Source organism: Theobroma cacao, chromosome 7, assembly GCF_053813885.1.
Source record: "Theobroma cacao isolate CCN51 chromosome 7, ASM5381388v1, whole genome shotgun sequence".
Classification (NCBI taxonomy): Eukaryota; Viridiplantae; Streptophyta; class Magnoliopsida; order Malvales; family Malvaceae; genus Theobroma; species Theobroma cacao.
Genome location: NC_142645.1, coordinates 399,729 through 422,038, shown reverse-complemented (window position 1 = coordinate 422,038; position 22,310 = coordinate 399,729). Strand labels below are relative to the sequence as shown.

Below are 22,310 nucleotides of genomic sequence, written 5' to 3'. Positions count from 1 at the left end.
GAACTTGGGATACTACAATGTGGGGTTTGTCTCAAACAAAAATATGTGTACTTAAAGCTTCTTAAATCATTGAAAAGCAACTGAAACTCTACTGCTAACGAACACATGGGTAGCTAGTCTGTTGTGACCACAGATTTTTGATGGACCACTTTTTCTTGGATTGGCTCATTAAAGAAGACATGATGCTGTTGATTTGAAGCTAAAACATTCCATGGCTAGTGTGCCTGCCTGGTTTGATCTCTAAGCTATCACTGTCTCTGAAATAATTTCCATTAATCAGACGGCAGAGCTGAGATGTTTACTGTTCAATTTATCAGTCTGAGTTGGAGGAAAAATTTTACTGCCATGGGAATATGTCAATTATATGACCAGAAAAGAGGGAATAAGATAGTTTAACTTTGAGAAGGGGAATTTTCTTGACATGCCATTCAGTTCCATCAGGATCTTTTCTGACAGTTACCTGTAGTAAAAAATGAAAAACTGAACACAAGTCTATTGAAGGAAAAGGATGGGAAGAATATCAGAATAACCCTTCACTTTAATTGACAGATTAACAGAAAGACTGAAATGAAAAGAAAGAAGGGAAAAGGGTTTACTTAATTAATATCAGAAACTTATCTGCATCACCATCTCTTAATTAACAACTGCACCTATTAGAATAATAATAGAAAAAGAAGGTGCACTTGGATCCAGATCTTCTGCTTTTGTTCTATAAACAAAACATGGGGTTCCACCCTCTACAATCCCAAAACAGATCACCTGTTCTCTTCTCTAAGCAATGCCTGCAACTCTAAGGAAACTCCTGCTTTCTTCCAATATCTTCTCCTTCACCTTACTTCTCTCAATAAACTCTCTTCTTTTCCATCATTGTTACTCGATTGATGAGCAGGGGCAAGCTCTTTTAACATGGAAAAACAGCCTGAACAGCACTGCAGATTCACTGAAGTCGTGGAATTCCTTAGACCCTACTCCATGCAAATGGTTTGGGATTCATTGCAACTCCAATGGCGAAGTAGTCGAGATAAGCTTGAAAGCAATAGATTTGCAAGGCTCATTGCCTTCGAACTTTCAGTCTCTAAAATCCTTGAGGACCCTTATACTTTCATCGACCAATCTCACTGGCACAATTCCTAAAGAGTTCGGAGATTATCATGAGCTCACTTTTGTTGATCTCAGTGACAATTCTCTCTCACGTGAAATCCCCCTGGAAATTTGCAGGCTGAGCAAACTGAAAAGTTTGTCACTAAACACAAACTTTCTTGAAGGTGAAATTCCATCAGGAATTGGAAATCTTTCCAGTCTTGTTTACCTGACACTCTATGACAATCAACTCAGTGGTGAAATCCCAAAGAGCATAGGAGAACTGAGAAAGCTAGAAGTTTTTCGAGCAGGTGGGAATAAAAATCTTAAGGGTGAGCTGCCTTGGGAGATAGGAAACTGCACCAACTTGGTTTTGTTAGGCCTTGCTGAAACTGGCATTTCTGGAAATCTTCCTTCATCAATTGGAATGCTGAAAAGGATTCAAACCATAGCCATATATACATCTTTGTTATCAGGTCCTATCCCAGAAGAGATTGGAAATTGCAGTGAGCTGCAGAATCTTTACCTCTATCAGAATTCTATCTCTGGTCCAATCCCGAGGCAAGTTGGTCAGCTCAGCAAGCTCCAGAGTTTGCTATTGTGGCAGAACAGCTTAGTTGGTACTATCCCGGATGAGCTTGGAAGCTGCACGGAGCTAACTGTGGTGGATTTTTCGGAGAATCTTCTGACAGGTAGCATACCGAGAAGCATTGGAAACCTCTTGAAGCTTCAAGAGCTTCAACTGAGTGTTAATAAGTTATCAGGTACTATTCCTTCTGAAATTTCAAATTGCACGGAGCTGACTCATCTGGAAATTGACAACAACGCCATCTCCAGTGAGATTCCTGTCCTCATTGGCAACCTAAAGAGCTTGACTCTATTCTTTGCTTGGCAAAATAACCTCACGGGTAATATTCCAGACAGCCTTTCTCAGTGCCATGATCTTCAGGCAGTTGATTTATCCTACAATAGCCTCTTTGGTTCAATCCCAAAAGAAATTTTTGGTTTGAGAAATCTCACCAAGCTGCTGCTACTTTCCAATGATTTATCTGGTTTTATACCGCCAGATATAGGAAACTGCACCAATCTGTACAGGTTACGATTGAATGGCAACAGACTTGCAGGAACAATTCCATCAGAGATTGGAAATTTGAAGGGCTTGAATTTCGTTGACTTAAGCAAGAATCGTTTTGTTGGAGGAATTCCTCCATCAATATCTGGATGTCAAAACCTTGAGTTTCTCGACCTCCATTCAAATGGTCTCACTGGTTCTCTGCCAGATACTCTGCCTTCAAGCCTACAGTACGTGGACATTTCAGACAACAGGCTCACAGGTCCTCTGACTCATAGTATTGGGTCCTTGACTGAGTTGACTAAGCTAAATTTGGGAAAGAATAAACTTTCCGGAAGAATTCCATCTGAGATATTGTCCTGCAGTAAGCTCCAGTTGGTAAACCTCGGTGACAATGGTTTCTTTGGTGAAATTCCCAAGGAACTAGGCCAGCTTCCGGCACTTGAAATCTCTCTCAATCTCAGCTGCAACCAATTTTCTGGTGAAATACCATCTGAGTTCTCTGGTCTTAGCAAGCTAGGAGCACTTGACCTCTCCCACAACAAATTCAATGGCAAGCTAGATGTCCTTGCAAGCCTACTAAACCTTGTATCCCTCAATGTCTCCTTCAATGACTACTCTGGTGAACTGCCAAAAACCCCATTTTTCCGAAAGCTCCCCCTGAGTGACCTTGAATCAAACAAAGGTCTTTACATCTCCAATGGGGTTGTAACTTCAGCTGATATTGGACATGAAAGGCATGCCAGACCAGCAGTAAAGCTAGCTCTGTCCATCCTTATAAGTGCCAGTGCAGTTCTAGTCCTACTTGCTATCTACATGTTAGTTCGTGCCCAGTTTGCTAGCAATGGCCTCATGGAAGATGATAATTGGGAAGTGACCCTGTATCAGAAGCTTGACTTCTCGATTGATGATGCTGTCCACAATTTAACTTCAGCTAATGTGATCGGCACTGGGAGCTCTGGGGTTGTATACAGGGTAATGATTCCAAATGGTGAAACATTAGCAGTGAAGAAGATGTGGTCATCAGAAGAGTCTGGTGCATTCACTTCTGAAATCCAGACACTAGGCTCAATCAGGCACAGAAACATTGTCCGGCTTCTTGGTTGGGGTTCAAACAGGAATTTGAAGCTGCTGTTTTACAATTACCTCCCAAATGGAAGCTTGAGTTCACTCCTCCACGGTGGTGGCAAGGGAGCACCAGACTGGGAGGCTAGATATGATGTTGTGCTGGGTGTGGCACATGCCCTTGCATACTTACACCATGACTGTGTGCCTGCAATTTTGCATGGGGATGTGAAAGCTATGAATGTCTTATTAGGTACTGGCTATGAGCCTTACCTTGCTGACTTTGGGTTAGCTCGAGTTGTGAATAACAATGATGATGATAAACTTTCCAAATTAAATCTAAGACCACACCTAGCAGGTTCTTATGGATACATGGCTCCAGGTACTTTCTTTTTTCTTATCAAGGTTTATTAAGCCTGTTGTTTTCAATCTCTTCCCTTACTTCATTCATATTAGTCACTGATTCGTTTTTTTATCTACCATGGTTACTCTCAGAACATGCGACAATGCAACGTATTACAGAGAAAAGTGATGTCTACAGTTTTGGTGTGGTCCTCTTAGAGGTGCTAACTGGAAGGCATCCGTTAGACCCAACTTTGCCAGGGGGTGCATACTTGGTTCAGTGGGTTCGGGATCATTTGGCCAGCAAGCGAGACCCATCTGACATCCTGGACCCAAAGCTTAGAGGGAGGGCTGACCCTGCCATGCATGAAATGCTACAAACACTAGCTGTATCATTTCTCTGTGTCAGTACCCGGCCTGACGACCGTCCAATAATGAAAGATGTTGTAGCAATGCTCAAAGAAATCCGTCATGTTGAGACCTTAAGGCCTGAAGCTGACATTTCAAAGGGAGCCTTATCAACCCCTCCTCTCTCATCACCTCCTCCTAGAATAGTAGTTTCTCAAGGATCTTCTAACTGCTCGTTTGCTTTCTCCGATGATTCAATCCAATCATCAGGAGGAGGTTTCAAGTTGTAAGCTATGTGATACATAATTTGTTCATAGTCCACAGAAGAATCGATGCTGTATCAGCACAAAACATGGGAGTGGGAAATGTTAACAGGCCTTTCTTTTTCTTTTTCCAACTTTTTTTGAGTTGTAGTTCCTCCTGTATTTGGTATTGTAGATCGTAATAATTTGATTACTTAGCTTTCACTTAAATGTAGTATATTATATTAGCAAATGTAACAAAAAAGAGAAAAAGAGAAAGAGAGGGAATGTAGGGTGCTTATGGCACTAAAAGAGGGATATCTTGGGACTTGAGATGGCAAATGTTCAAAGAGTTTGAATTGAGAGAATGACTGCAGGGCATGTAGTTGAAGCTGGAACAATGATTGTTAGCTTTGGATTTATGTAATTAGAATTTATTGCAAGAATGAGATTCCGTCTCTCTCTCTCTCTCTCTCTCAAACTGCCTTAACAGCAGTGGTCACATGGTCCCACGTTCCCCACATCACATGTCCATGTGCTGTCTGAAAAAGACTTTCCTTCCAGCAATGTAAAAGCCTTCCCAAGGTAAACTAAACCTGGGTTTGGAAGACTCTGTATGTCCTAATCAGATGCACATGCAGTAGCAAAACCATTATACTTGTATATACATAGAAAAACAAAATTACTGTTCCATAATCATATTGATGCATCTGCAGAAGAATTAAGATCCACAGGATAGGATAAAGCAGCTCCACTAGCTGAGAGTGCTGTCATTGTCTCAATATTGATGTAGTCTCAAGATTTCTGAAACAACAAATAGAAGAAATCATCATGGCAGCCATTTAATGTTGAGTTCTACAATCCTACTTACTTTCACCAACAAGTTTTCAATGGGAATTCATGTATCAGCTTATATGTATGTGTATGTGTGGTAATTAGTGTCATGTGATAAGTTTTCTTCCATAAAAAATGCCTCAGAGAGAAGATTGATACACAAACATAATGAGAAAATTTCTTCAAATAGATATTTGCAGAAGATAAATACATGCAAGCCCTCAATTCAATGAAACATTTTGTTGGATCCAATCAATGTCAAGGTAATGCCACCACTTGCTGCTTTGTCTTGGAGTTATGTACTAGCAAAGGTCAACCTCATCTCGACCTGACTAGAGTGTAGGGGCACTAACATAGGTTTATGCAACATTAAGTATGGCACAGTAAAGTGCTAAGATGAGCAGCTTATGCAGCAGCCAATACATGCCATAGGCAATCACAACCCTATCCTTATTCCCCAACTTGCATTTGACAATTCAAAAGATGAGTATGAAACCTCATCGAAACCTAGAATTATCTTTCATTACTGCCAAAACATAGGTGAGATCCTTTTGGTATTTTAGGGAGGATATTGAGATTCTAACTTCTTTACTATGGAACCAATAACACCCCAGTTGAAGCCACGATACTGAAGCCACCGAACTATTCTTGATTTACGTTTCTCTTTAGGAACATCTCGACCTCGAAGCCATTGCTTTGAGGCCTGAATTAATAGGTGATCCATTGGAAGCTTTGACAAGCCAAGTGTGGATTCTTGATCATCGTTTGAGTCACCAACCTTATCCTCAAAAACAAGTTTTAATGCCATCTCTGCATCAGCTTCGCTTATTCCCTTCTTGAACAATGCCTGATTTGACAACAGTACTCCATCACTGAAGAGTTTAAAATTTTAGCTTGAAAACAACAAATGTTAGAAATAAATAAACCTTGTTTCTCTGTTTCTTCTTTTCCTTTCTCATTTCCCTTTCTTTTCTTTATTTAATTATTATTAGAACCCAGAAGCTAGACAATATTAACACAAATATTATGATCTATACCAACAGCAAGGACATTATATATGATTGTTTAAACTTGGACAAGTTCCAATAAGCCTACACTAAAGTATAGAACTAAATTTAATACTCAAAGATTTCAAGTCTACCCATAGCCACTTTTTCACTAGGTTTTCCTTTATTTACATACTCAGATAATTAACTACTATATATATATAATTTGAAAAAGGATAGGATCTTGAGATAACTTTCATCTTCTTAGCCACTTGAAACGGTGATTTATGAGAAATTTACTATTAGCAAGCAAAAAGCCCCATCTATTCAAGAAGATGGCACAATCTTAAGATACTTAAATTACTGGAAAAACTTATATTTAAAGGATGATCACTTACTTGCTTGATCCTCCTTGGTCCCCAGGTTGATGAAGACCATCTAGATCGAGAAAAGGCTTCAGCATACAAGCCATCATTGATCAACCCTCTACAGTAAACTAAAAAGGTCAAATAATTGTTTAACTCACAATGCAATTGAAAGCAAAAATACGGACCATAGGAGAAGCTAATATACCCCAATAGATTATAATTGCAAATATGGTGGCTCAAAAAATAGCTCATAGAAATATTCAATATGATGTCTTTCAGTATAATTAGTTACACACCTCTTCTGAAAATCGTTAATCACTGCGTCAACGATATCCGGATGGAATCTCTTCCCAAGTAATTTCTTTCTTAGTTCACCAGCTGTAAATGCTCTGCAGGATAAAGAAGATTGCATTCAGTGAAGAACTAATAAAATGATTGAAAAATGGCTAAGCTACATTTCATGTCCAAGAAATGAAAAACAAAGGTTCTTAAGGTAGAGAAAGTAATAAGCTAACCTTGCTGCAAGTAATTCAATTGCCAACTTCTCAGCATCTGGCATTCTCTTAGAAACTTGTAGCACATTCATCCCATTAATATCCTGCCCTTGATGCATCTCCTCAACCGCCTCTAAGGACTTTGCCATTATTTCATGGTCTATAATTAGAGCAGTTAGTTTTCCAACTCAGTGAGTGTGATAAATGATTTAAAGCATATCGTTGTCATTTTTGTGCACACATCAGAAGAAACTTGCAAGACTAAACTTGGAAACGTGTAGTAAGTATTTCTATCTAAAAGTTCATCGATACCCTTAATCTATAGTACCACTTTACCAGTGTAAAACTTTTACAAATGGACATAAAACTATTCAAGAAACCATTACATCCACAATGCTTTGAGTTTGAAACCAACAATGTTAACCCTGTGCTGGTATACATGATCCTTGTAAACCATCAATTCCCAATAGCAATCCACAAGCATTGCATATAACAATTAGAAGATAAAAGTTTGACCCTTACAAATTCAGCATACCTTGTTTAACATCATCATGCAAGACGCTTTCCTCGAACATTCTGCTTCGTGTTTGTGACTTTTCATCAACAATACTGCTCCTATTGTTTGTACTCTTGCTTCCAAATGCATTCCAATCACAACTTTTATGAGACTCATTCTTTCTCAAACCCTTTGAATGTGGAGAACTTTCTGGCACTTTAGTTTCCAAAGATTTCTTAGGTATATACCTTACTGGAACTGATGAACTATACTCCCTCTCTTTCAAACAATATATTGCCTTTTTCCCATTCACCCTGAAAAATCAAAGCTTTATCATTTTTTAAATCTTAAGCTGGCTAATTAACATCATATATAAATTGGGTTTTCGATTTCTTTCACAAATATGACACTGGAAAGATAGAAATGAATCAAAGTACCAATCTTGTTTCACTTTCTTCCATTTTCTTGGCAACCCAACAGAGAATGGAAAAAAAAAACTAAACTTGGAGTGGGAAAGCTTACCAGGGAATTGAGAAGACCCGAAATCGAAGACTGGATGAGATTTTGAAGCCGAGATTACCCGCAAAAGTCGACATTTTCAATTTCAATTTTCAAGTTCAGGGCTGAAGTTCTGTTAAAACCTTAAAAACCCTTAGCTGAAGTTCGTGTCTGCAACGGCAGCGTTTTGGCCTGGCTCTTTACGCGCTCCTTTTTTTGACTCTTTGTTTTGATTTAAAGCGCCATTTGAAGTTAGAAAGGTTTCTCCTTTATTATCTTTCATGCATTAGAACAAGTTTTTGATTTGCAGTTCGTTGATTTTGCTCCTATGAGTTCACAGAGATGAACAAGGAAATCATTGAAAAGGAACATAAAAAGGTGATCAAGGAAGACTCCATTGAGATTTGAGATATAGTTAGCATGGCAAGAGACTAGAGAAGCATCTAACCATGGTATGTACAATGATCAAACTACCCACAGAACCCACCAAACTAGTACAAATGTTTGCAGCAGTTTCCAACAGGTAATGTGTGGTATTGAATGCTTGAAAGGAATTATGTAACGTGCTTTAATTTTGTATCGAACAGATAAAAGAATTACGAAAATTTATAAATTTGGACGTTACATACCTATCAAGTTAATTTTTCGAAAAAAGGGTAAACGACCCGTGACAAATGACTTTGTTAAATTAGATCCTACTCAGTTTTCCAAGCATAAAGAACATAGCAAAATCTTGGAACTGACTGGCTGTCCCTTGGTGAGTCATATGTGTTGCAACCATCAGAATCACAATGAGCTGCAGAATCTGGCACGCCTGGCGTGAAGATGAACAAACCATGGCTTGAACCAGAGGTATTGTACAACCAATCATGCACATCCCAGAAGATTTGTACTGGTGTATTGTTCACTGTGACGATTTCATTTCCCCTAAACCGCCAATGCAGGTTCATGATCCGAATCACAGCAGTGCCATCTATGCTAACCCACATTTCTGGATCATCAGGACCAGATAGAGAGTTCTCAATCATAATGTCATTCTCGTGTTTCCCCTCATTTAGTTTGGCCTTGGAACAAAATAATTTCTTCCCACAGATATGCTCTTTCTTGCACAGCAAGATAGCATCTACCAAGGACGGTCTTTTCTTGGTTCTCTTAAAAGCATCTGTCTTCATATCTCCTACTACTAATGCCACCTCTTCCTCAGACACAATTGCCACATAATAGTCTGAGCAAGGCTCAGGGCTACCCGAGAACTTTGCCTGTCGAAAATCCCAGTAAACATCTACCCGCTGGCCATCTACTTCCAAGCTTTTGAGACCTTTTCTGCCCCAAAACTGCCATGCTTTTAAATCAATCTTGCAGGTGCAAGGACATTGATCATCGGAAGGATTTTCCACATTGATAGTAAAGGAATGGTTAACGAGGCTTTTGCACCATGTGGCTGTTACTTTGCGGCTTGAGTCTGCAATATGGGCATGGTAGATGGAGGTGACTGAGCATTGTGCAGCATTATCTGTTGTCCCTTGATTCTCTTTTTGTTTCTCCTTTGATGGTGGTGGCCTTGGAATGTTAGGTAATCCAGCTCCCTCAAGATTACTCAGCATCGTTAAGGATCTTTGACAAGTTTTGAGGATTAGATTCTGTAGATGTTATGTTGCTTGGTATAAAATGATTAAGCCCTGGAAAGCAGGCTTTTTGCAGCTGTTACCAAAATCCACAATTGGTCGTATTCTTGAGGAGAGTCCCATCAACTGTCTTCAAACCTAATGCCTGCTTTATCAGGATACCATCCACATCTACCATCTTTTCTGCATGGAGTGGTGGATATATTTGGCCTCAGATATCACCTGAATGTAAAATGTACATGTTACCTGGGCTTAATGACTATCCTAAAAATGATGAAGGCCTTGAAACTGATCAAATTCTTGAGGGTGATTGAATGTGAGAAATCTGTCGGTCAATGAATTTAACAACACCCAAGTATGAAATTTGCAGATATTAAAACTGATGATAAATTGGGTGACATGAATTGTCTGCTGGAAAATTTGCAGATATATTAGTTCAGGAAATGGTTCCATGCTGGTGGTTTTGGAGTTAGTAGCAAGGGAAGTTACTTTGAGACATTTACATCTAAGCTGAGGTTGAAAATGTCCATCATCTTGAACAGAAACTTTCTTGTTTTCCTCTAGTATTACTATTTATAGACTATTTGGAACAAGTTAGTTAAAAGCCATGCAGATTAGAGTCTAAATTTGGTAATACTTAAACAGTTGTGTATAAGATTGCTTGCAAAAATTCATGGAAGAAACAGTTGCATGGTATTTGGTTAGACAACTGAATGGATGGAAATATTTTCCTTTTCTTTTCCTCATGTTTAGAAATATTTGGGACATAAACCAAATCTCCTAAGCAGGAAAAAAGATAGAGTAAATTAGGTCATTTACAGATAAATGTGACAGAAAACTAAGTCAAACCACAAAGTAAAGGTAGGTTTGTAGACCAGAGATTATTCTTTTGGTACAGGTAAAGCTCATTGGGCTTAAGCTACATAAATGGAGGTAGCTCTCTCTCATGTCATAAACTTCGCTCTCATTTCCCAAATTCGAGGAGAGACGTTTAGCAGGATCTGATGAATAGAAAGGATGATTTTCCTTTATACCAATCACGTTCTTTCAAGATGTATATGAGGACCTTTTATACTGGATCTGAAAAAAAAAAGAAATAACAGCAGCTCCTTCAAAAGAGGTGGCGAAACTCGAAGTCCAACTAGAACAGTCACAGTGAGAAGTTTGAAGAACCAAAGGCAAAGAATCTCTTGGTAGTATGGAATTCTTAAGGCCAAGATATTCCACATGGTGAAGCCCTTGTTCAAAAATTGAAAGTGTTGCCTCACTTCTTTGCCTGGTGAATCTGCACTTACTAATGACTAGCCAGGGAGGAACCAATTTTATTTACAAAATGTAACAAAGTTCTTAGTTCCTGGATGCTCTGAAAATGTAAGATTTCTTTGGTTCAAGAATTTTCAGTTCCTGAAGAAGTCCTGTCAAGCTTTCTATATCAGCATGGCACCAAGAGCTGGTGAGTGGTGACCCAACAAATAATTGCTCATTTTGTGTTTCTGAAAACACTCCAGGGGCTCCAAAATTTTGATATTAACCAACAATTATGTTACAAAGCAATGTCAGTGGTAGTTTGGTACATCAGCTATCAGGAACCTAGCTGGCAGTAGATGCATATCTTTGGACTCCTGCTTTCCTAATGCTTCCTTTCTCAATATTAAGAGCCTGCATAAAAGCAACTGCCCTTCTTCATGTTCTGACTGACTTTCCCTAGGGCTGAGGCTGTGGAATGCATAAGCGAATTCAATTTACTATCATCAATCTTATGATCTGTATGGACTGCAGAGCTGTTATCTGTTGATGGGATCTCTGGCACTGGGGCACGAGATTTAGTGGGTGCTTTAGCTGGAAGCATTACTTTTGTGATTGGTTGGTTCTCAACTATGTCAAACTTAGACTTGACAATTCGTGTTTTCGTATTGTAAACGTGCTAGATACGATTAGATACGAAACACGTTAAGATTAAATACGAACACGACACGTTTAATATTCGTGTCTTAAATTTAAAACACGTACACATATACGTTTAATAAACGTATAACACGACACGACACGATTAATATGTTTATTAAACGTGTTAATATATAATACGACAAGATTAATAACACGTTTAACATGATTAAACAAAAATATTTATAATTAAATATAATTTTATTATTTAAATTTAAAATTTAAAATTATAAAAATAATAATAACATCAAATATAATAAAATTTAATATAAATAACATATGTAAAATTCATTATCATATAATATGATAAAATATATCATTAACATCTAACCTTCAAATACTAATAATATAAAAAATTATTCATAATTTTCAATCGTAATAATTAAATTATTATCTTTATAAAATTAAAAAAACTTATTAAAATAATTATTTAAAATTATTTATATAATATTAAAATAATCTTTAACTATTAATTTTTAATAAGTTAGTAAACGTGTCACAAATACACGTTTAAATACGATAATACGATTAAGTAAATGTATTTAAAACATCACGATTGGACACAAAACACGTTAAAATTAAACTTAAAATATGTTTAATCCGTATCTTTTCGTATCGTGTCCAAAATTACCAAGTCTAATCAAACTTGATCTTGTTTCGAGTCGAGGCTCCTTTTATCACCAGATAAATATCTCCTTACAGGAGGGGTAGGTGACTATGGCTCGTACCAGTCTCTCTTCTGGCACAGTAGGCATCTTTGGTGACATCTCCTTGCCTGTGAGTGCAGAAGCAAACTTTGACCTCCTCTGCTTAGTCGAAGGAACACTTCTGGCCTGTAAATCAAATATAAACACAAGTTCTTAGCTGTTTTTGGGGCTCATTTGGTCCAAAGAGAGGCCATGCACCAGGACCAATAGACCACTCGAGAAAAATCCAGCTCATCCAGGGTAAGCCCTGGTTGCCATCTGTGCAGGCAAATGCAATAGCCCATCACTGACCATGGACCATCCTCCAAAATTTGTTCAGCTGCTCTTGCTTACTTGAAGGTGAATAAATAGGTGTTCTCAGATAATTCAGTAACAGTGAAATCTCTCCATTCTCCCCAGGCTTTATTGAACACACCCTGAACTCCTCCTTTGCTGAGTGGCTTGTCTGCTATGATCTTGCCCGCCAAGCTAACCTTCTGCCATTCAACTCTCCAGCCTCACTTTCATCAAGGGTCAAAACTTTTCCTTTATCCAGGCGGCTTCCATGTGTTATGAAAGACTAGATGTCTAATGAAAGGAAATGGAAACAAACTTAAAAAGGAGAACCACAGAAGTAGATAGAGGAACTGCAAGCTTGGAAACTAGTTAGGTTCTTTGAAGAGTACTACACCTTTGTTAGAGAAAACAGAAAAGAGAATGAAGCGGAAACATAGTGAGTTGAGAAAATAGGCTAGACAGAGATTAAGGTGAAGAACATGATCATAGATGAATTGGGGAGAAATGAATCTGACAAAAGAACGAGGCAAGACAAAATGGTGATTTTATTAGGAGGTGGATGGTATTGAGACACCATCCACCATTAGTTGCAATGTCCCATGCTTTACACCAATAAGACATTTATAGAATTAGTAACTCCACGTTCTCATATCTAAACTTTTCCTGTAATAAACACAAGCAATCTAGAACACCCAGAAGCTGACAGAAGAAATAGATGTTTCACAGGCATCAACTTTTTCAGCCAAAGGGAACACCTCGAAAGCAAGCAACATAAGTGGAAATTCAATCATAGAGGCATAAGGAAAACATAAACTATTGGGATTACTTGTCTGGGGATGGAAAACTACTTGATCAGGAGTTGAGTTAAATTGTCTGATTGCAAGAATCCAAACAGACTAGCGTATGTAAATCCAATGACATACTTGAACGATTTCTACATTGGTATATTAGTTGTGTTTGAAGGAAGCTTAGAGCTCAGAGGTAGCTGTCATTTATCCATATCTGCTAAAGATAAATTGTCCTTTTCTTTCCTTTCCCTCCATTAGTCCTTTTCTCTTCTATCTCTACTTGTTTCCTACTTTTGACCTGATAAGTGCAGATATTCTGTGAAATAGAGACATTCTGTAATGCAAGATTGCCCAAAAGGGAAGGAAAGAAAAATCAGATGAAACAAATCATATAAGTTTTTTTAAGTATACACATAATTCAGCTCAAGTGACATCTTGCTCAGCAATATATCCTTTGAAAATGCAACCCAAAAAGACCAACTCGAATAGTCACTATACAAAATTTTAAACAATATTGCTGACAAAGGCAAGGATTTAGTATGCTATATATACTGTAGAATCCTCAAGGCAAAACCAAAAATTTCCCTCGAGGTGAAGATCTGCTCCTTCTAAATTCAGGCATCAAAGTGTTACCTCCTTCCTTTGCTTGGCGAATTACGCCATTTGGAATCCTGTCAATTTTCCCACCCAACAAGGGTTCTACTGCTTGAACTAATCCTCTGCACATAATGGAAATGCAATGTTCATCAGAACTAGAAGTGAATTATGTCAGCTCTTAGCTGCTTGGTAAAGGAAAGCGTTTAAGCATACCTTGGTTCAAGATTCTGTGAATTCCTAGAGAAGTTCTGTCGAACCTTCTTCATTTTCAAGGCACTATGCACAGGAGACCCAACAAGTGAATGCTCATTTTCTGGCTCAGAGAAGTCACTTTTTCGAGGCTCCTCCATTTTCTCACCAGCAGCATCCATATCAGAAAGCAATGTCATTGCAACATCAGTTTTCTGAAGTCTGGCTGGCAGTTGGTGCTTTATTCTAGCCTTACTCTCAGCCTTGCTTTTCCTAATGCCACCTTGTCTAATATTAAGGGCTTGCCTAAACTGCTCATCTTCATGTTCTGAGTGAACTTTCTTAATGCTAAGTTTTTGGAGCTGGTTGTAGAATGCATCTGAGGTATTATCTTGTTTGGCTGGCTCTTGAGAACTCATATGGACTCTGGAGTTGTTATTTTCTGTCGATGGGATCACAGTTGTTGTAGCGAAGGATTTATTAACGGGAACTCTAGCCGGAAATGGTACTCTTGAGACTGGTTGGTTGTCAACTGTGTCAGCCTTGATCCTGCTTCTAATTAAGGCTCCTCTATCAGTAGATAATGATCTCCTCACAGGAGGAGATGGTGACCTTGCCTTTACCGCACTTGCCAATCTCTCTTCAGCTAAAATAGGCATCTTCGGCAACACTTCCTTGTCTGTGAGTGCAGATGGAAATCTTGACCTCCTCTGCTTACCTGAAGAAGAGCTTCTGGCCTGAAAATCCAATATGCCCATAAAATAGATGTAAGAAATTCATAATTCAGCAAAATCCTGAAGTTTAATCCAGTTTAAGAGCTTAGAATATCCATCATGTTTTCAGTTACCTCAGAGATTCTACTATCATCACCAGGCCTCTGAGATGTTTCAGGCTTAATGCTGGTAGACATTCCATATCTTGGAATATGGAAAGGTGAAACCGCTCTTCCTCTTTGTGATTCAGCCATACTTCGAACATGTCCTCCTTTCAGTTGTTCTACTTCTGCTTCCTTCTTTTCCAAGGCAAGTTTAAGATTTGATATCTGAACCAGATTTTTTATAAATTATAGTAATCGAATAAGGTTTTGTAAGAGCAAAGATAAGTCAGAAGAATACAATAAGGAGAATTGCACTTGAACAATTGAGATTTTCACCTCTTCTTTAAGTTCTCGGATTTCACCAGTTTCCTTGTTAGATCGAGCTGCCCCAAGTTCAATGGAAGCAACCCTTTCAGCAAACTTTAGTGTGCTCACTGTCTCTCCAATGGCATTGACTTCAGGGCTTATATGTACAAACATTAATGTTTTAGCTTGCCCTCCTATCATAGAAAAGCAATAATGTTTGAACAATAGAAGAAGCAAGATAAAGTTCAGAGAAAGTCGCACATATATCACTATGATCAAATGACTGAAAGGAGGCATATACCTAAAGAATCCTGTAATACTTGAGTAAGCTTGCTGTTTCTGTAAGGAATATGTGCACTCTTCTGTGCAAGTGCAGAGATGACATCTCCTAGTGCAGACAGTGATCTATTGATGTGTTGAGCTTCCTTCAATCGGTCACCTACCGCCTCTGATTTATCCACTCTCTCACTCCCAGCCAAATCCACCAAATGCAGGCAACCTTTGAGGATAGATCCAGAAACCAACTCTTTTCCATACACATGAATAGTCAAAACACTGAAGAAGACACAATGTGCCAAGAAAAGATCATTTTTCAATTGTTTTTTGGTTCAGTAGCATGCAAAAGAAACACAAGTTTTACTGCAATGTTCCTACCTGTGAGACCGGCTACTTCTCTCATTTAAAGCAGTAGCACCTACAGCTCGATTCTTATGACCGATCCTCATCCAGTCAAGAACATCCTGAGTACTCGAAACTGGAACCCAACTTGCGTCAGGCACATTTAGGCCATTCAACTGAGAATTGTTACGAATATCCAATGTACAGGCGGTTAAGGTGAACTAGACCCCAAGATAGAAATTAAAACACTAATTCAGACAGAAAATAGCTAGGACTTATAAAGTTTGCAGTACAAGCATGTAACCTAGAAGGTAAATGTGAAAGGATATCTTCTATTAGAGCCATCCATGACAAGTAAATCTCTCACTTGTTCATTGTATATTTCAATCATCTGCACCCCAACTTCATATTTAACAACATCTGCTCTCTCCTTGGATATTTGAAACAGGTCACATAGAGCACGATAATTCACACCCCATGTTTGCTCGTTAGTCAAATCAGGGCCACTCTATGATATAGAAGCAACATGAGGTATAGAAAAGGTATTGCAATGTTAGATTTCCAAATGAAAGAAGCTTTCATGAAGGTGCATGCACAGATAGAGAAGATGAATATACCATTGTGTATGTCTTTCCTGAGCCAGTTTGTCCATATGCAAAGATGCAAACATTGAAGCCATCTAGGACAGATCTGATCAGTGGTTGAGTGTCAACATATATTTGCTCTGCACATTATATTATCATGATGTGAACATAAGTACAAGAAAGTGAGAGATAATAAAGACTCAAACTCTACGGATTCGGAAGTACCTTGTGAGACATTTGGTCCAAACACTTTGTTAAACGAGAACACTTTTCTTGCGTCCTTGCCCTGCTTTAAAGGATTGACAATCATGATATTTCCGTTTTCTCCTATATAATCTACGGATGATTGTCCATTTGTTTGGCCTTGCAGAAAGGGCCTCACTCTGCAGTAGACTCTTATAGTTCCTGTGTTGAAAGCCATCAAAAGGGTCAACACCATACCATTCATAACATGAAACAATGGTAATAAATAACAAAAGAAAAGAAAAGGTGCATACCTTTGAGGTCTTGGACTTGATTGTAAAGCATACGGTTTTCTTCTAATACCTTGTGGTAAGAAGAGGATGCCACTTCAAGACCCTTGATATGATGCTCTATAAAAAGCAGAATACATAGTTTCATGAATTTATTCAATAACTTGTCATTAAATGACCATAGAAAGTCCCTGGTAGAACAATGTAATAAATTCTTACCTAGCCTCTTAAGTTCTTCCTCCCAACTTGAGTGAATTTGTCTGACTTGAAGTCTTGTTTCTTGAAAATCTAATTTAAAGTCCTAAAATGATATAAAACATGAGAAAGCAGCATGTCAGTCGTCAAAGGTATGTCAAAAGGTGGTAGCATTATTCGTTCAAATGGAAAATTCTCAAACCTCGAGCTCTCTCTGCTGAAGATCAATAAGTTCTGCATGAGCAGCTGAGTGACTAACATTATGGCGAATAACCTCACGTTTCCCACCGCAGATGCAAAACTTGGAGAAATCATTTGATGCCAGGCTAGTCCTTTGACCAAGATACAGTGAGATGGCTTCTATAAAATCAGATTTTGATAGAGAATTAATGTCAGCTTTCAAGATTTTCTTCAGAAACAGTCCAAGCTGGAAAAAGCAGGAAAAGAATATATCAGATCACTTCAGTGCAGTGAGAATGGTTTCACACACATAAGTAGTATTAGGGACAGTGGCCCTTGATAGTTCTTATTACCTGAGTTCCCTGAGAAACAAGCAATGCAGAGAAGTCCTTAACTATCTTACTGATCAAGGTATCGATTACCTGCAAAATTTCATCAATAAATCATGCTTGACTATGTACGATGAAAACTGACTCATTGCTTCCTTTCAGTTTGGACAGTAAACTATTTCCTATATAAACATAGTATTTGAACAACAATTTGGGATGGATCTTACCTACCATTGCATTCAAGGGCAATTCTTCAATCCCATTGCTCTCTCTAAGGTAAGCTTGTAGAAGCCAAAGCCCAAAGCGATCAAAAAGGAAAGCCAGGGCATTGGCAGTTTTGGACTCTTCAATTGCTACTTCATTAGAGAGATGGAGAAACTCCAATAATTGTTCATACTGTGATGATTCTGATCCATCCAGTGAATCATCAGCACTTTCACTTCCAACCAAGGAGGGCGGTGACCCTTTTGGGAAGGCTGTAATCTTCACAGTTCCTCCATACCTCCAAACTCCAATTCCTCCTGATTGCTTCCACTCATAGTATCCTTTCAGACAGAGAATGCAGTCCACAACTTTATTCATTGAGCCGCCCTGCCAATTCAAGTCTTTCATATTCATAAAACAGCATACAGGATGGAGATACAATCATCAAGATACAGATGCAGATAGGGGGGAAATTTTGAATCAATGAATGCCTCTCAAAGACATTTAAACTGTTTGGGTTGCCAAGTATGCAAGCTAGAAGTATATTCAGATGCTTTGTTGTATGAAATGCTGAGTTTCGGAAATTTATAATGACTCGTGCTTATAAAATGCACCTTTCAAGAACAGTCAAACCTTTTCAACATCAGAAGCTTCAAAGGTCAGGAGCTGCATGTCTTTTACAGCTACCAGGAAATTCCTCATGTTTTCAAAATACTGGATTGCAGACTGTGCTGCCCCTTCTGTTGACTGGACTGGGATTATTGGATTTTCCACCACCTGTATTATTAAAAAAAAAAAAATCATAATCAGAAGCAGTACAATTTCTCAACTGACGTTTCCATCTAAAGTTTTGAATAATGTAAAGATGCTCTTAAGTTATTTAATGTTGTCCAATGAAGTCTGTGAAAGAAATACTATTTTAAGTCTGTCAACAGCATTCCATTGAGTACCTTAAGAACAGCTCCAGGATTAACTTTGTTGAGGACATTGCAAAGAATGAGCCCGTTGCGAAGTGAAAGGCAAAACTCTTCTTCAGAGGGTTCTCTGGGGAGGGATTCTGATGCACCTTGGTCCATCTGCCTTAGCCATTCTGCTGCTTGGTACCTCCTTGAAGCTGATTGACATAAAGGATTAATGCAGTTAGCTTTTAAAGTTCAGAATTGAAGCTAATGCCTTAGGATATGAAAGCCATAAGAAATTGCAGAAAACTTGATGTCAATGATCATTCAATTTCGGTATAAGCTTTTACCCAATATCAGATTGGAAGTCTATGAAAAGTTGATAAATATACCACCATACTCAATTAGAATTCATCCACATAGGCAGAGATGGATGGTTTTTTTAATCTTGATCATTTTCTACTCCAAACTTCATTAGTCCCCCACAAACCACATGATCCAGAATCCTACTCACAATTTTGAATTACAATGAAAGTCCTTAGAGCCACTGCTCCCTTTAAAGTACTAGAACAAGGTGATCTCTAGAGTTTTACCCCGATTGCTACCTCTTTGCTGACATCGGAGTAATCTGATATATATCAGTTATCCTATATGTTTAAAGAAAAACTTATGATCCATAGACATATCAAGAATCTCAAGGTAAAAACAAATCTTTTAGCTAGATATACTTTGGTCCCCATTGTCCTCCAGCATCAAAAGAACATGTCTGGCCAAAGAATGTTATCAAAACTTTACTCTTCTCATCTGCCATTTCATTTTTAATATCTTGTATTGTTAATAGAATTGCTGCCCATCATCTATTTTAGCCCCAAAAAATAAGGGAAAAAGAAGAGAAAGAGACACAGTCCATAGATTAGTTGCAATGTCTCAATACCCTACACCAAGAATAAAGTGATTGTAATCAAATACTAGTAATCAAGAATTAGGCCTAACTCTCCAATTAATGTGGACCCATATCAGCACTGTATGGTGGGAGTACTAAATCATTTTCCAAACCATGGATCAACCCCACTTTGCACAGCATCATGATGCAGCATAAAATCTTTTCATTCTTTCTATACCCCTTCTCTCCCTTTTGAAAATTAAATTATTATGGGACCAACTCATGACTTTCTCAGGGAACTTAGAGTACAAAGAACTGCACAAATTTTTGTTTTTGGCATTGATTGAAGAAATTAGGAGTCCTTTAGATTTTTTGATGTTGGAAGGATTCTTGTTGAGATAGAATATACCTGCTTCCTCAGCTTTTCTTTGAGCTAATTCATTGTCATTGAAGATATCTTCAGTGTGTGAGGCCTCAACACTGTTGGACACTAAAGCCTTTAACCCTCTCAGATTCTTGGAAGGAGAAGTGAAAATTGGATTAGACTTGGTTTCCTGTGGCATTTTTTCTGTCTCTTGTTCCTCTCTGATAAGCAGTCCTGTTCTTTTGTCCAGAAGAATCCTTGACAAAGATGATCACTGGAAGAAAAGGAACAAAACACAGAATTGCATCAGAACAATGCTAGTCAAGTCTGTATTATCATCTAGCTCATTAAACAACATCAAGTTGGGAAAGAAAGTTCAATCCAAAAGAAAAAGTTGGTAAGAAAAATTATAACAGTAACATGGAAAGGTAGATACAAAAAGATAAAGAGGAAGGAAACTAAACATTTAATGTAGTGAAGAAAAGAAAAGAAGCAATAACAATGAAAAACAGTGAAGAAAGAAACAATCCTGGGGGATAAAGAAAAAACTTCAATAAGAAACATAACAGTCTGAGGAAACACTTCTTTTCTGCAAACAAGATGCTTCAGAAAAACCAAATGTGCAGACAAAAACTCATTCACTTACATACAAAACTTAAGCAACCAGCTCCAAAACCTTTGAAGAGTGTTCAAGTTCTGGCAGAAACACCCTGGAAAACTTGGAGAGAAAACAAGTTGAAGCTGATCAGTTTGGTTCCTAGTTAGATCCAAGCTGACAAAGAAACAGCAAGGAGGTGAAGCTGCAGGTTTCCCGTGTGTGTTGAATGAACATTCATAAATGCTGTATAACTGATATTTGCTATGTATTTGTGAGAGTGAGAGAGTGGAAAGAACAAAAGAGACAGGCCAAAGAGAAATAAAAAAAGAGTCTGATCAAAATTCAAACGTTGGTGTCTTTGGTCTCTTTGCAGTTTGCATCCGAATTAAAGACTACAAAGTTCACCTTCACAGAGCCTTAACGGCAACACAAACGGTCTTACCATTACCTTCCTTCCTTACTACTTTACATTAAAGTATATATATGTAACCACTATTTGCTACTGTCAAAGTTGTGACTTCTACTGCAATAAGAGAGTAGCAAACGGTGTTAATGCAAGGGTGAATGGGGGGTTGGATTGAGTGGGATGGAGACTTTTGTTTGACCTGACATAGTGCTGCCACGTGGCATGCATTGAAGGGAAATCAAGTGGTGACAACTGTGGTCTCTTGTGGGACCATCTGATCGTTGGACTGGACGGCAAGATCTGGCCAAAATGATGGGATTGGGAAGGCTATATAGTTTGCTTTTTTAAAAGCCATGGGAGTATATGATGTTGTTTAATGTTCATGCCCCCTTTTCCTTTCTTTCTTTCTTTCCTGGATTAAACATGTAATGCTGCACTTGCATATCTAATTGTGATCAAGCATGTATCTAGACCCTTGATTGCATTTCTTGTTTGATGTTTTGCGCAGATGACTAGAGTTTGCCATTGATTTCCATCTGATGATCAGCTATCATGGTCTTGTTCATCAAAATCCTAATGCAAGCAGGGTTAAATTCATTGATGATCAAGGACCCTGAATTCTTCTTGAGGTTCATTTTTATGCTCTAGAACTACTCTAGCAAAAACCAGATTTAACCCTTAATAAAACGGATTAAGATTAACAACAGACATTATCTTTTATTAACAATGCATCAAATATAAACTCATATATTATAATTTCTTTTTCTTTTCAAGAGCATTTATTTGATAGTAACATTGTTCATGATGTTGCTCATTTCAAAATCAAGACCCTTGGCATAGTGTTTTTTGGCCAAGAAGATGGCAAAATCCTAGAGTTTGGTGAAGAATAAATCAGGGGTAGGTGAGAAATGTCAGTAGATTCACCTGAGAAAATTAAAATCACCCCAACTTTTACATTTGAATTGTTTATTATATAGAGCTTACATTTTTGTAATTTGGTGGGCTGGCTGGCCCCAATCTCCCCACTTTGTGAAGCACCTTCCTCCATGGAATAAAGGCAAAAAAATAAAATGGAAGTATACGTTGGGATAAGGGATTTTGAAATGAACAAGGAGGCAAAAGTCTTAAGGTTGGATCCCTTGGTTTTAAATGATTGCAGAGGTAAGCTTTTTCATGTGGCTTTTTTACATTTTGTACCCCATTACCCATTACATGGACCACACTTAAGAGAAGGTTCCCACTCTCTCTCTCTCTCTCTTTCTCAACCACTGTAATTTACTTTACCTGCTCTTTGTTTTGGTTAGTTAAAAGAAGCTTAAAGGAGATGACAGAGAAAACTTCTTTTATAAGCATGGAAGAGAGTCAAAATTATCACAGTTGATCAAAAGAATGCAATCTAATCATGATCAATGCAGGCACAACTATATCAGAATTCCCTTTATACATCACTACTTTCTCATTTATATTATACAAATCCAACATTTATTTTTCATGTGTAGGGTA

The 22,310-nt window shown here is 38.0% G+C and overlaps 4 protein-coding genes across 4 annotated transcripts; 1 reads left to right on the top strand and 3 right to left on the bottom strand.

Moving 5' to 3' along the window:
- Positions 1 to 778: 778 nt before the first annotated feature.
- On the top strand, positions 779 to 4,595 carry LOC18593226 (leucine-rich repeat receptor-like serine/threonine-protein kinase RGI4). Its single transcript, XM_018124714.2, has 2 exons — positions 779 to 3,599; positions 3,713 to 4,595. The coding sequence occupies exons 1-2, from the start codon at positions 779 to 781 to the stop codon at positions 4,195 to 4,197; spliced, it is 3,306 nt and encodes a 1,101-aa protein (XP_017980203.2). The 3' UTR covers positions 4,198 to 4,595.
- A 554-nt stretch (positions 4,596 to 5,149) lies between these two features.
- LOC18593225 (regulatory protein RecX family protein) lies at positions 5,150 to 7,996 on the bottom strand. Its single transcript, XM_007020338.3, has 6 exons — positions 7,850 to 7,996; positions 7,367 to 7,641; positions 6,853 to 6,991; positions 6,634 to 6,726; positions 6,368 to 6,455; positions 5,150 to 5,830 (listed from the first exon to the last, which is right to left on the bottom strand). The coding sequence occupies exons 1-6, from the start codon at positions 7,921 to 7,923 to the stop codon at positions 5,543 to 5,545; spliced, it is 957 nt and encodes a 318-aa protein (XP_007020400.3). The 5' UTR covers positions 7,924 to 7,996; the 3' UTR covers positions 5,150 to 5,542.
- Positions 7,997 to 8,520: 524 nt separating this feature from the next.
- Positions 8,521 to 9,429, bottom strand: LOC18593224 (kinesin-like protein (DUF868)). The gene has a single exon (XM_007020337.3). It carries the CDS (start codon positions 9,427 to 9,429, stop codon positions 8,521 to 8,523), a length of 909 nt encoding a protein of 302 aa, XP_007020399.3.
- Positions 9,430 to 13,543: 4,114 nt separating this feature from the next.
- Positions 13,544 to 20,744, bottom strand: KP1 (kinesin-like protein 1). The gene is made up of 18 exons (XM_007020336.3): positions 20,450 to 20,744; positions 19,849 to 20,077; positions 18,608 to 18,771; positions 18,291 to 18,434; positions 17,685 to 18,044; positions 17,478 to 17,546; positions 17,147 to 17,371; positions 16,969 to 17,050; positions 16,774 to 16,869; positions 16,502 to 16,681; positions 16,310 to 16,416; positions 16,022 to 16,200; positions 15,729 to 15,893; positions 15,376 to 15,629; positions 15,105 to 15,268; positions 14,799 to 14,993; positions 13,976 to 14,688; positions 13,544 to 13,884 (listed from the first exon to the last, which is right to left on the bottom strand). Exons 2-18 carry the CDS (start codon positions 20,000 to 20,002, stop codon positions 13,728 to 13,730), a joined length of 3,408 nt encoding a protein of 1,135 aa, XP_007020398.3. The 5' UTR covers positions 20,003 to 20,077; positions 20,450 to 20,744; the 3' UTR covers positions 13,544 to 13,727.
- Positions 20,745 to 22,310: the final 1,566 nt, after the last annotated feature.

Coding starts and splice junctions, on each gene's coding strand:
- LOC18593226 (XM_018124714.2), top strand. CDS start 779: ATGCCTGCAACTCTAAGGAAACTCCTGCTTTCTTCCAATATCTTCTCC. Junction 3,600..3,712: donor TTATGGATACATGGCTCCAG/GTACTTTCTTTT, acceptor GGTTACTCTCAG/AACATGCGACAATGCAACGT.
- LOC18593225 (XM_007020338.3), bottom strand. CDS start 7,923: ATGTCGACTTTTGCGGGTAATCTCGGCTTCAAAATCTCATCCAGTCTT. Junction 7,642..7,849: donor CGGGTCTTCTCAATTCCCTG/GTAAGCTTTCCC, acceptor TTGATTTTTCAG/GGTGAATGGGAAAAAGGCAA. Junction 6,992..7,366: donor GCATGATGATGTTAAACAAG/GTATGCTGAATT, acceptor CTCTAATTATAG/ACCATGAAATAATGGCAAAG.
- LOC18593224 (XM_007020337.3), bottom strand. CDS start 9,429: ATGCTGAGTAATCTTGAGGGAGCTGGATTACCTAACATTCCAAGGCCA.
- KP1 (XM_007020336.3), bottom strand. CDS start 20,002: ATGCCACAGGAAACCAAGTCTAATCCAATTTTCACTTCTCCTTCCAAG. Junction 16,682..16,773: donor TCAAGTCCAAGACCTCAAAG/GTATGCACCTTT, acceptor CTTTCAACACAG/GAACTATAAGAGTCTACTGC. Junction 14,689..14,798: donor ATGATAGTAGAATCTCTGAG/GTAACTGAAAAC, acceptor TTGGATTTTCAG/GCCAGAAGCTCTTCTTCAGG.